We start from the raw sequence: 10964 nt of genomic DNA on the forward strand, positions 1-10964 counted from the left end.
GTGTATGCAGAGTTCCAGGAATATAATAAACATGAGCATGCATGTGCGTGTGCACCACTTTTGTGTACATTGACAACAGGTGTCATGTTCCAAAAGCAACAGTCCATAGTAAATCTATCTAGATACAGATAAGAGGGGTGTTGAAGGTGTGAAAAGGCTGTGATCTGTCACTGACCCTGTGAAATAGCTTGCGCGCGAAATTTGTGGCCCAGTGACGTCAGGAAGGCGGGATATCCTTCTATCAGTCTGCTGCATTCAAGGCGGCCCACAGGCGACCGTGAGAGCGGAAGTGAGGCGCTTCACCGTCAAAATAATACACATACGAAAATGGGGTTAGAATAATGTATGATAATGTGGAGTAAATTAGATTCCGAAAAGTAACAAAAAACCAGGTTAATAAAATAAGTGGAGGAAAGGTTAAATACATCTGACGTGTAATAAAGTCAAATTATGAAGTAGCAGAAAATGTAAATACCCAAGAAAAGTACAAATACCTCATAGTTGTACTTACAGTACAATGTACTGTTATGTAACTGAAATGTACTTGCTTTTGATCATTTCAGAAATTGTTACAGGGGGAAGTAGTAAGACAGCATTGAAGAAAACAGGATTTGAGAAAATAATTATTTCAACTAGGAATATACTAAATATTCAACTTAATCACAGCACATCAATTTGCAAATTTAAAGTTTAAATTCGCCATATATCTTTGCTGCCCTGTTTTAGATGTGCAAATATGTATTTGCTTTGTGGAGTTATTGGTTTAGCATTGAAAGGGTTAGGACTTTATTTTGAAATGATGTTTCCGGAAGTCCTGTGTTTTTACTTCGGCTAATACCAATGTAGCTCCTACTCCGAGCTGCTATAGCTAGCCTGCTAGCCTAAGGAGGCTAGTGTTGCTCCTCACAAAATTGGATCGACAATAAGCTGTTTTACATTTTTTTAATGCTATATACCACTCGTATTCCCAGTAAACCTTTGTGATTGACTGCTTCTGACCCAAACGCGGTCTTGTAAAGAAACGAAAACGTTATATGATGTCGAAATATACCGGCTGTATCAGCAAACTGTAGCTGGCTAACGGTGGATTTAAGCTTCGAGAGTACAGCAAGTTAGGCGGCTGGCTAAGCAACCATTACTTCAGACCGCCGGCTGCCGAGCGACCTGTGTCAGTCAGCTGCCATAATAGGTAAGATGGCTTGTGTGTAATATTTATTTAATATAGAGTGGTGGAAAACTTTTAAGCCAATGTATCTAACAGCGGTTTGAGTAGTTTTTCGCCTTGTCAGTATTAAAGAATAACAAGCCAGCAAGTTGCCGTTAGTACTGCCACTCTATTAAAGTTAGCAGCCTGGCTAGCTGGATGATGAACGTTTAGTTGTCTCTGTACTTTTACCGCGAAACTCTCATCTTATTAACCCTATCTCATGCCGACTTTACGAGACGAAACGCCGACTCAAAATCACAATATAAATATTAAGATTGAAAGTGTAGAAAGGCTTTTAACAGCAGTTTTAAAACTGTAAATATGGCTGACATCTTACTCGAAATAAGGACACGGATCTGTTGATCCGAAACGTGATTGGCTCTGGGGTGGATCAGTCAAACTTCCTGTAAGCTGATTGGCTGTGCCCGTTGTGTTGTGGCTAGAGCTGATAGTAGTTTGTTGCCAACATGTATAAAGTCGAGAATAATCTATAGACTTGGTTTTATATGTCTTGACATTAAAAAGTAGACTAATCCTAAGCAGGACAGTCGGTTAGATGCATTTAGCTACTAGCATTGACTTAGAGTTTTGTGAGTTGAGGTGTGTGAAGGAATGTTTACATTGCAGATAATGCTGACCATAGCTATAATTAATAACACTGTGCTGCTAAATACAACGTGTATCAGATATCGTTTTGTATTTAATGGATGTTTAGCCTCTGTAGTTGTTTGGTAAATCTTTCAGATATTTTGAACAGTCTGCTGTTCAAGCAGCAAAGAATATCTGTAGAAATAAGTGATTATAAAATTTAATTAACAAAAACCAGCAGTAATAAGATATTAGTGTTGCCAATAATGTGTTAATTCAGACCAATTTTCTGAATTGAAAACACTTTTACGTTGTTTTTGACTACAAAAATCGATTCTCAATTCTAAGTAGAGAGCGAAGTAATGGCATGTTATCTTTCTATTCAGCTGGAACATAATAAATAAATATCCTTATACATCAAACAAAATACAGTTTATGAGTATTATTTTAAGCACTACAGATTTCTCATTATTTTGTTTCCTTTTTACCAACAGGAACAAAAGTGTGATCAGTGGCCTATGAGGAAGCCACGTCGAAAAGGCCATGTGGCCGAAGGAGATCGAGCAGATGTCAAGAAGTCCAGTGGGACAGCTGGTAGGCGTGGGGGTGCCCGCCAGCGATCACCATCCCCTTACAGCCTCAAAGCATCTCCAAACAGAGAAACACTGACCTATGCACAGGCACAGAAGGTGGTGGAGGTGGAACTAGAGGGTAGGCTTCACCGAATTTCTATTCTGGAGCCCTTGGAGGTAATTACTGAAGATGAGATGATGGCTCAGGACATTAGTGAGTGTAACAGCAATAAGGAGAATAGTGAGCAGTCATCACCTCCCACCAGCAGTGCCCAAACAGTACGCAAACCTGTCACACCTAGAGGCCGCAGGAAAGATTCTAAATGTGCCTCTATCAAGTCGCCACCACCTTCCAAGAACCACTGCCCAAATTCTCATCCACAAACACCTGAAAAAGTACATGCTACCCACCATCACCAAGCCCTTCCTGAACCTAAATTTCGCGTGCTAGAAACCTTCACACCAGTTGAGGCACCTCCTCTGCCTACAGCATATTACCGTTACATTGAACGCTCAGCTGAGGAGCAAGAAAACCAGGCAGAATATGACATGGATGAAGAGGATACTGCATGGCTGGCGATGGTCAATGCTGGCCGAAAGTCTGAGGGGTACTCGGCTGTCTCACCGAATACCTTTGAGCTGCTGGTGGACCGGCTGGAAGATGAAGCATACTGGGAAGCCCGCAGCCGGGCACCCTCTCAGAACACTATTGACGATGATGCCTTCTGCTGTGTGTGCCTGGATGATGAGTGCCTCAACAGCAACGTCATCCTCTTCTGTGACTCCTGCAACTTGGCTGTCCATCAGGAGTGCTATGGAGTGCCCTATATTCCCGAGGGCCAGTGGCTGTGCCGCTGCTGCCTCCAATCCCCTCAGAAACCTGTTGACTGTGTTTTATGTCCTAATCGTGGTGGCGCTTTCAAGCAAACAAGTGATGGCCGCTGGGCACATGTGGTATGTGCCATTTGGATCCCTGAAGTCTGCTTTGCGAACACAGTGTTTCTTGAACCAGTGGAAGGGGTCAGTAACATTCCCCCAGCACGCTGGAAATTGACCTGCTACCTGTGCAAGCAGAAGAACCATGGTGCATCTATTCAGTGCCACAAGGCCAACTGTTACACTGCGTTTCATGTCACATGTGCTCAGCGAGCTGGCCTGTTTATGAAGATTGATCCTGTGCGAGAGACAAATATCAACGGGACCACGTTCACTGTAAAGAAGACAGCGTTCTGTGAGGCCCATTCGCCACCAGGGCAAGAAACTGTCTCGGATGAAGAGAGTGAAGGTAGAGTGGTGGGCAGCAGAGGGAGGGCTAGTAGAGGTCGGAGTGCCTACACAGAGGGTCCAACAACACCAAAAAAAGGCAGAAAATCTGATCATGATACCAAGACGGAGAAAAAGAAGGGGAAAAAGAACACGGAGTCAACAGCTCAACACACTGCTTCACCACAAATGACAGTACCTCAGATACCCACAAACAGGTTAGATTTTAGTTTTTTTTTTAAATAAAAATAAAATATTTTCTCTTTCTCTTGTTGATTAAAACTTAAAACCCTGTCCCTTTCCAAACATGTAACCAAGGTGGTTTTTATCTACATCAGTACTAGAAAAGGCCAACTTGGTCAAAATGCAGAAATGTCTGAAATTATATCAGCCATGATGACAATAGTGCTTAACAGATTGATTGGGGTGACCTTTTACGTTTCAAATTAACCAGCACAGCAGCAGTGCTGGTGCTCAGAACTAGTACACAGTGTAGGTGATTTGTGATTTGTGAAACTCTTTTTACTCTGATCACATTTTTGTCTTTTTTGTAATGGTTAAATTGTTGTATTTTAACTGAGGGGGATAAGGAAAAACAACACACCAGTATTATATATCGGCCATCATCCTTCCTGCTTTCTAAAGATCTGGACAGCTATTTAAAAACCCATGCCGGTCATCCACTAGTTGACCATATGATAAACCAACATTTATCTCTGTTATATAGGCTGAATACCATCTGCAAAGGAATCCTCCTCCAAAGGAAAAACCAGTTCATGCAGAGGCTGCATAGCTACTGGTTATTGAAACGTCAGTCAAGGAACGGTGTGCCGCTGGTTCGGCGTTTGCACTCTAACATCCAGCCTCAAAGGAATACCGAACAGGTCAGAGCAGGAAGCCAAACTGCAGCCATGACCATTCTGATGATTACATTTTTTGGGATGTTATTCAGTGTATTTATTTGATCATTGTCAGCTTAAACTGTTTCTGAAATTCATTGAGTACATTTTATCGGAGCTCTAAAAATGTGTTGCACTTTGTAGCCTGAGGTGGATGAGAAGGTTTCTGCTGCAAGGGAAGCACTGAGATACTGGCAGAAACTTCGGCATGATCTTGAAAAAGCCAGGCTGCTGGTGGAGCTCATCCGCAAGAGAGAGAAACTCAAACGAGAACAGGTAACAAATAAGTCTCAAATGCTCACGGGCATAAAGACTAACTGTATTTTTAGGGTTAGGGTTAGGGTTAGGGACAACTAAACGTTATCATCCAGCTAACCCTAACCCTTTATTGACAGTGTTTATTTATTTATTTATTTATTGTGAGAGCAAAAACAAACTGTATACATAAATAAATATGTATTATATTGTAGTATTTCAAGACTGAACATGTGAAGGTCCAAAGAAATTACGAATTTAAGGATATTGAGTTTGAATTGAAGTAAAATCATTACTTTCAAATGTTCTGTTCAAATTTTTGTCGAAATTCCTTGTTCCAGAAATTCCTGGTTCCAGGTGTATGTTTATATTACATGCTAATCATTTAACAAATGCAGGTCAAAGTTCACCAGGCAGCTCTGGAGTTGCAGTTGACCCCAATGTTGGTATTGCTCCGCTCAACTCTGGATCAACTACAGGAGAAGGACACAGCCCAGATCTTTGCAGAGCCAGTCAACATCAAGGAGGTCAGACATTTTACTGTTACAACACTATGTTGCTTGGAAGTAAGTCATACTTCCAGCATAGGCATAGCCATCAAATCTTTTCTGAAACTTAGTGTTAGAAAACAGCCTTTAATCGAATATTTCATGTGACTATGGATTTATCTTTAAAAACACAGAGCTGCTGTTTTCTCTTAAACCATATGATGTTAATGCATGTGAGCAGTCATTGAAAAGGTGTCTGACCAGAAATGCATGGGCAGCACTTACTGCTGAATTATATGTGAAGGTCACCTGCTATTATATAAACAACTGGAAAATACAGCTTGCTTACAGTTGTACAGCCTTACGTTTTCACTGTGTGGCAGGCTTGGTGTGTGTCTGCTAATGTCCGTTCTTGCATTAACATTTAGGACAATATGTCTCATCCTTAGGTCCCAGACTACCTGGAGTTCGTCAGCCAGCCCATGGACTTTTCCACTATGCGCACAAAGCTGGAGAGTCATGCCTACTGCTCATTAGCTGGCCTAGAGGCTGACTTCAACCTGATGGTGTCTAACTGCCTCCTGTACAACGCGAAGGACACAGTCTTTCACCGAGCAGCACTGCGTCTTAGAGACTTAGGTGGGGCCATACTGCGTTATGCACAACGTCAAGCAACAAACACTGGCCTGGACCTGGACACTGGCATGCACCTTGCAGAGTCGCCACAGAAAAGAGACTTTTACAGCTGTACCTGGGAGGATGGTATGTCCATGTGATGACACTTGAAAGCACACACCTTTAGTACTTTAGGTAGCAGAATGGTGGTCTTAACTGTATATGACAGTGTAGCATAACATATTTCTGTTAGGGTATCAGGTTATGAAAGGGAGTCTACTTTGAGGGACACATTTCTCACAGAATGTGTTTTGTGTCAGTGTAGTTGTACTTGTAGTCCAATACAGTATCCGGTAGCAAGCTCAGTTAAAAAAAGAAGAAAAAAATATTAAACTAATTTTGTTGTACTTTACTAATAGCTAAAATGTCTCTGTTGTGTCTAGTTGACAGTGTGCTGGACCCAGACAACCGGCTTCATATGACAGTGGAGGAACAGCTAAAAGAGCTGTTAGAAAAGCTGGACTTTGTCACTTCCATGCGATGTAGCGGCGCCCGAACTCGACGGATCCGCCTTCTTCGTCGGGAGATCAACAACATCCGGTACAGGCAAGGTCAACATCCCCGCAACAGCCTTCACAATGGACATTTGAAAGAAGATGATGAGGATGACGATGATGATGAAGAAGATGACGGCAAAGACACCAAGGCCGATAACGGCCCACCTTCAGACAAAGGTGGGTGATGAAAAAGTAGAGATGTTTCAACAGTATCAAATTGCTAATGCATTTAAAAGCCACTTAATTTCAATGAGACCAGTTGTGAACATGAGCTAACAGAACATTGTCCTCAGGTAATTGAGCCAGGGTCCCCCCCACGCACCAACCCCAACCACCCCACTGTCTCCAGTCTAGTAAGTAGGGGCCCACGGAGTCTCGTTAGCCATGGTTGCCTCACAACTCCTCTCTCCCAGTGCACTCTATGTCTGCACCTCTTTTATACATCACTCTCATGGATTCACCACTTTCATGGCCACGTACTGTCATGTCATGTCATCCCACCTCTGACTCCAGGCTAGTCCAGTCACGTCTTCTTGTAGGGGAGGGCAGCAGAACACCTCTGATTTGTGTCAGTTGATTCATAAAATACTGCCTTGTTGCTGGTGTACAGTTGTGAGAGCAAAGTTCCTTAGTCACTTGTCTTGATCAGGTCCTTCATATCTACAGAATACCTCAACTGCCTTTGGACTGTGATTAGACTCTTCAAATACGATGTAAATCATTATGAAGTGACAACCATTTTCCAGTGTGAATACTACACCACCACATCACACTACATACTAAATGGGCATTCATTTCCAAAAAATGCTGAGTGAAATAGAATTTCATTTATCTCTTCTCATCTTCCAGAAGACCTCAAATCCACTTCGCCTCCAACACTGGAACCTACGGGACCAGCTCCTCCTCCACGACAAGGGGACGCACCTCTGGAACCTCCTACCTTGCGGCCAATCACAGGTGAGCCCCAGTCCCCCAGCTGGCCCTGCAAGCGCCTAAAGATGGACAGTGATCTTTATGACAGTGCCACAGAGACCGTTAATTGCATTAAAGCACAGGAGCGAACTCCTACATTGCACAGTGAAGGGCAGGCCATGACCAACGGTCTGCCAGAACTCAACACCCCTCCACGGCTCACCACTGGAGGGGTTGGACGACGAACCTCTGTGTTATTCAAGAAGGCTAAAAATGGCGCCAAGCTGTTCAGAGACAGAGACAATCCTTTACTAAATGGAAAGGGGCTGCAGGACGAGATCACAAGCAACTCTTCTACAGCACCCAACTCCACAGCCAGCACCCCATCTTTAACACCGTTATCCACTCCATCCAAGACTCTGCAGAAAAGCCCAGGACCCCCCACCCTCAATGAACAGTGGACCCCGATTAAAGACTTGTGCTCTGATAGCGAGCTGGAAAGGACACCAAATCATAAATTGGAGGGTGGTGAGCAGCTTTTTTTCTTTACTCTAGATTTAAGGTCCTTTGCTCAGGCTGGTGTGTTGGAGTCGACCGCTCTTGGCAGTGGTGTGATCACAGAGGATGGTGTTGGGAATGTGCTGACTTTGCATTTATTATTCGTTACCAGTTAACATGTCTCAACAGTGATGCTACAAATATTGACAATGTCAGCCAGCAACACAATGTGGAGGGAATCATGAGTTTAGTTATAGACATTACAGTTTGTTAACAACACTTAATTTACCAGTGCAAATAGTTTATTTCTCTACATCTCAGACTTTATACATCCTTTTATCCATTTCTTTTTGTTTTGACATGAGGAAGTGTGCTCTCCTACAACAGGAGATAAATGTTTTTTGCTTGCCCCAGTTTACCTGAACAAAAAAGTCACACATTACTGATCACCTTTAGCTATGATTACTGGGCGCTGTGATTTATTTATTTTTTGCACTGATTGTTGTGACTGAAATTAGACTAAATATAATTTTTGCTTTTAGGAATGACCAATGGCTTCAAGAAGCACAATGACAGCGGGTCCGACTCTGATTACAGCCCTTTCCCAGTCCTCCACAAAGAAATGTAAGAGATGTTGCATCTGCACTGTGTCTTGTTTGATTTTCTTAGTAATTTATGAAACATTGACAATTTGATGTGCTGTTTTGCAGGAGCTCGCCACCCAAACGAAGCCTCGGAAAACCAGCTCTTTCCAAAGTTCCTTTCCTAGAGATTGTCAACGGGGACTCGGATTACACTGGTAATTAATAATGTCTACATGGTCTCATGAATGTACCCTCTGTCTATGCAGACACGGAACCACATACAGCCAATCAAAATCAAATTATTATTATAAGCTCTTTGATTAGGTCTTCATCACAAGTGAGGAAGCAGCAAACGATTTTAAGTGTCTGCTGTTGTTTTGCAGGGAATAACAGCCAAATGCCTGAGGATGAGACAGAGCTGGAGCCTCTAGATTTGGTTTGGGCTAAGTGTCGAGGATATCCCTCCTATCCTGCCCTGGTAATGCTTTATTTCACTTATTTCATTGCATTACTGAAGCACCACCAAATATAAACTGTCAGCAGCAAATGTAAACAGGCAGCTTTTCACTAACCCTACCAGGAAGAGCGCTCTGAACTGTGTTAGGGTGCAGTGTCAGAAGCAAACATTAAGTCCCTCTTGACTGTTTTGTTCCAGATCATCGACCCAGATATACCCGAGGAAGGCCTGCTGCACAATGGGGTGCCCATCCCTGTCCCACCCAAAGATGTCCTTCATCTGGGGGAGCAGCGGCAGGAGGAGACTAATGAGAAGCTCTACCTGGTGCTTTTCTTTGACAATAAGCGAACATGGTGAGTTTCAGTCATACTCAAATGTAATGCAGTGTTCCTGTTCTCACAGAGTCAGACCCATCGTCATTGAACTGGGCAAAGCATCCAGTCCAGGAGGATTAATGCTACTCAGCCCACCTGCTTCTCTTAAAAAAGTTATTGTATTTTGGAAAACGTCTTTATTATTGCAGACAAAACATGTAGGATTAAATACTGTAATTACAAATATAAACATGAAAAACACAAATATATGATACAAACACGTCTGAAAGCAGTGAAGTGGGAAACCTAACATGGTTAAAAGCTCTAATAGTCTAAATATGTGTCTCCGTTACTGTAGGCAGTGGCTGCCACGTGAAAAGGTGACACCCCTGGGTGTAGACGACACAGCAGACAAGCTACGCATCATGGAGGGCCGTAAGTCCAGCATCCGCAAGTCTGTCCAGGTGGCGTACGATCGTGCCATGATCCACCAGAGCAGAGTCAGCCACAGCCACGGCTTTGTGACCTCCAACTACCTGTAGGGGGTGACAGTGAGCCCCGTGTGCACCCACAGTCAGCCACTATGCATTTCTCTTACCGCAGCAGATGGGCCGTGTCCTGCTGTGAGTTGAATTTATTTTCACACTGTGGTTTAAAGAAGCTGCTGTGTCCTGGACTGTGGTCCATTACTAAACGACTAGTGTCTACACAGAGCAAGGGTGTTAAGCGTTAACTCGGTGGTCAGGGAAACATCAAGGTATCTGCTTAGTTCACCTGGATGTGTCGAGGCTGTACGTCTAGATTAAATGTAAAAGAATCCCCCTTTATTTTGTATAATGCTACTGCCAAGGAATCAATTTGTCAGAAAAGAGATTCGACATATTTATATGAACCGCAGAAGATGAATGAATGGGTCACTGCCATCTTTTATACAATAGCTTTTTACATTTTAATCTTTTACAAAGACACTTGTATATTATAAAGGCACATTTTGTGTACATATTTATGTGTATTATCAAATCCAATTTAATTTAATGTTGCTATTTTTAAAAGCGTATTTCAATCAACCCTCAAGGGGCAAAACGAGGCTGTGTATATTTGTGGAGATAAAATAATTCCTGACTTGCTGCAGTGTACTTAGCTTGTCTTTGATGTAATTTCATTGTGCTCTATGTGTCTGTGTGTACATTCAGAGCATACACACTGAGCCATTGTTCTTTATATTTGAATTCTCTTTTTGATACAGAGAGACATAATTTATTTATGGAAGACAGAACTATAGAAATAAAGCTATATTGCTTAAAGTTGAGAATGAAATTTTATTTAACACAAGCGGAGTGAGGTTTTCAAATCATGCAGCCAACATTTTAACAGATGCGTTCACGTTTGGTTTGACGTTAATGATTTTACCCCATCAAGAACAACCGCCATCATTCACTGTTGACCACAGAAGTTTCTATTTATTGTCAAGGGCCCCATTTTATCAAATGGAAAAACACACCTTTATAAGCTTGTACTGTCTGCATCTTTTACCTGCTCAACAATTACTTTGTCTGAACCAGTATTTCCTTATTTTAGGAAATAAATGCTCTATTAAAAATGTTTTGGGATACTAAAACAGCAGTGTTGTTCTCTCTCTTAGTAGGTAGGGCTCCCCTCTTTACTGTACCCACTATCCGTTTATAATCATAATATATTTTATAAAGACTATGTGGAGGTTGGTTCTAGAAATTTCCCAAAAGTAAACTGAAATGG

General features: G+C 42.3%; 1 protein-coding gene across 2 annotated transcripts; it reads left to right on the forward strand.

Moving 5' to 3' along the window:
- Positions 1 to 845: 845 nt before the first annotated feature.
- brpf3b (bromodomain and PHD finger containing, 3b) lies at positions 846 to 10827 on the forward strand. 2 transcript variants are annotated; one of them, XM_026367834.1, is made up of 13 exons: positions 846 to 1189; positions 2290 to 3848; positions 4358 to 4514; positions 4674 to 4805; positions 5183 to 5311; positions 5722 to 6034; positions 6331 to 6621; positions 7297 to 7884; positions 8397 to 8478; positions 8565 to 8653; positions 8822 to 8916; positions 9094 to 9248; positions 9568 to 10827. In XM_026367834.1, exons 2-13 carry the CDS (start codon positions 2314 to 2316, stop codon positions 9749 to 9751), a joined length of 3750 nt encoding a protein of 1249 aa, XP_026223619.1. In that variant the 5' UTR covers positions 846 to 1189; positions 2290 to 2313; the 3' UTR covers positions 9752 to 10827. The 2 variants fall into 2 exon arrangements, with proteins under 2 accessions (XP_026223619.1, XP_026223618.1); XM_026367833.1 differs by having other exon boundaries at positions 847 to 1189; positions 7294 to 7884.
- The last annotated feature ends 137 nt before the right edge of the window (positions 10828 to 10964 follow it).

The sequence above is a fragment of the Anabas testudineus genome, chromosome 7 (assembly GCF_900324465.2).
Source record: "Anabas testudineus chromosome 7, fAnaTes1.2, whole genome shotgun sequence".
NCBI lineage: Eukaryota > Metazoa > Chordata > Actinopteri > Anabantiformes > Anabantidae > Anabas > Anabas testudineus.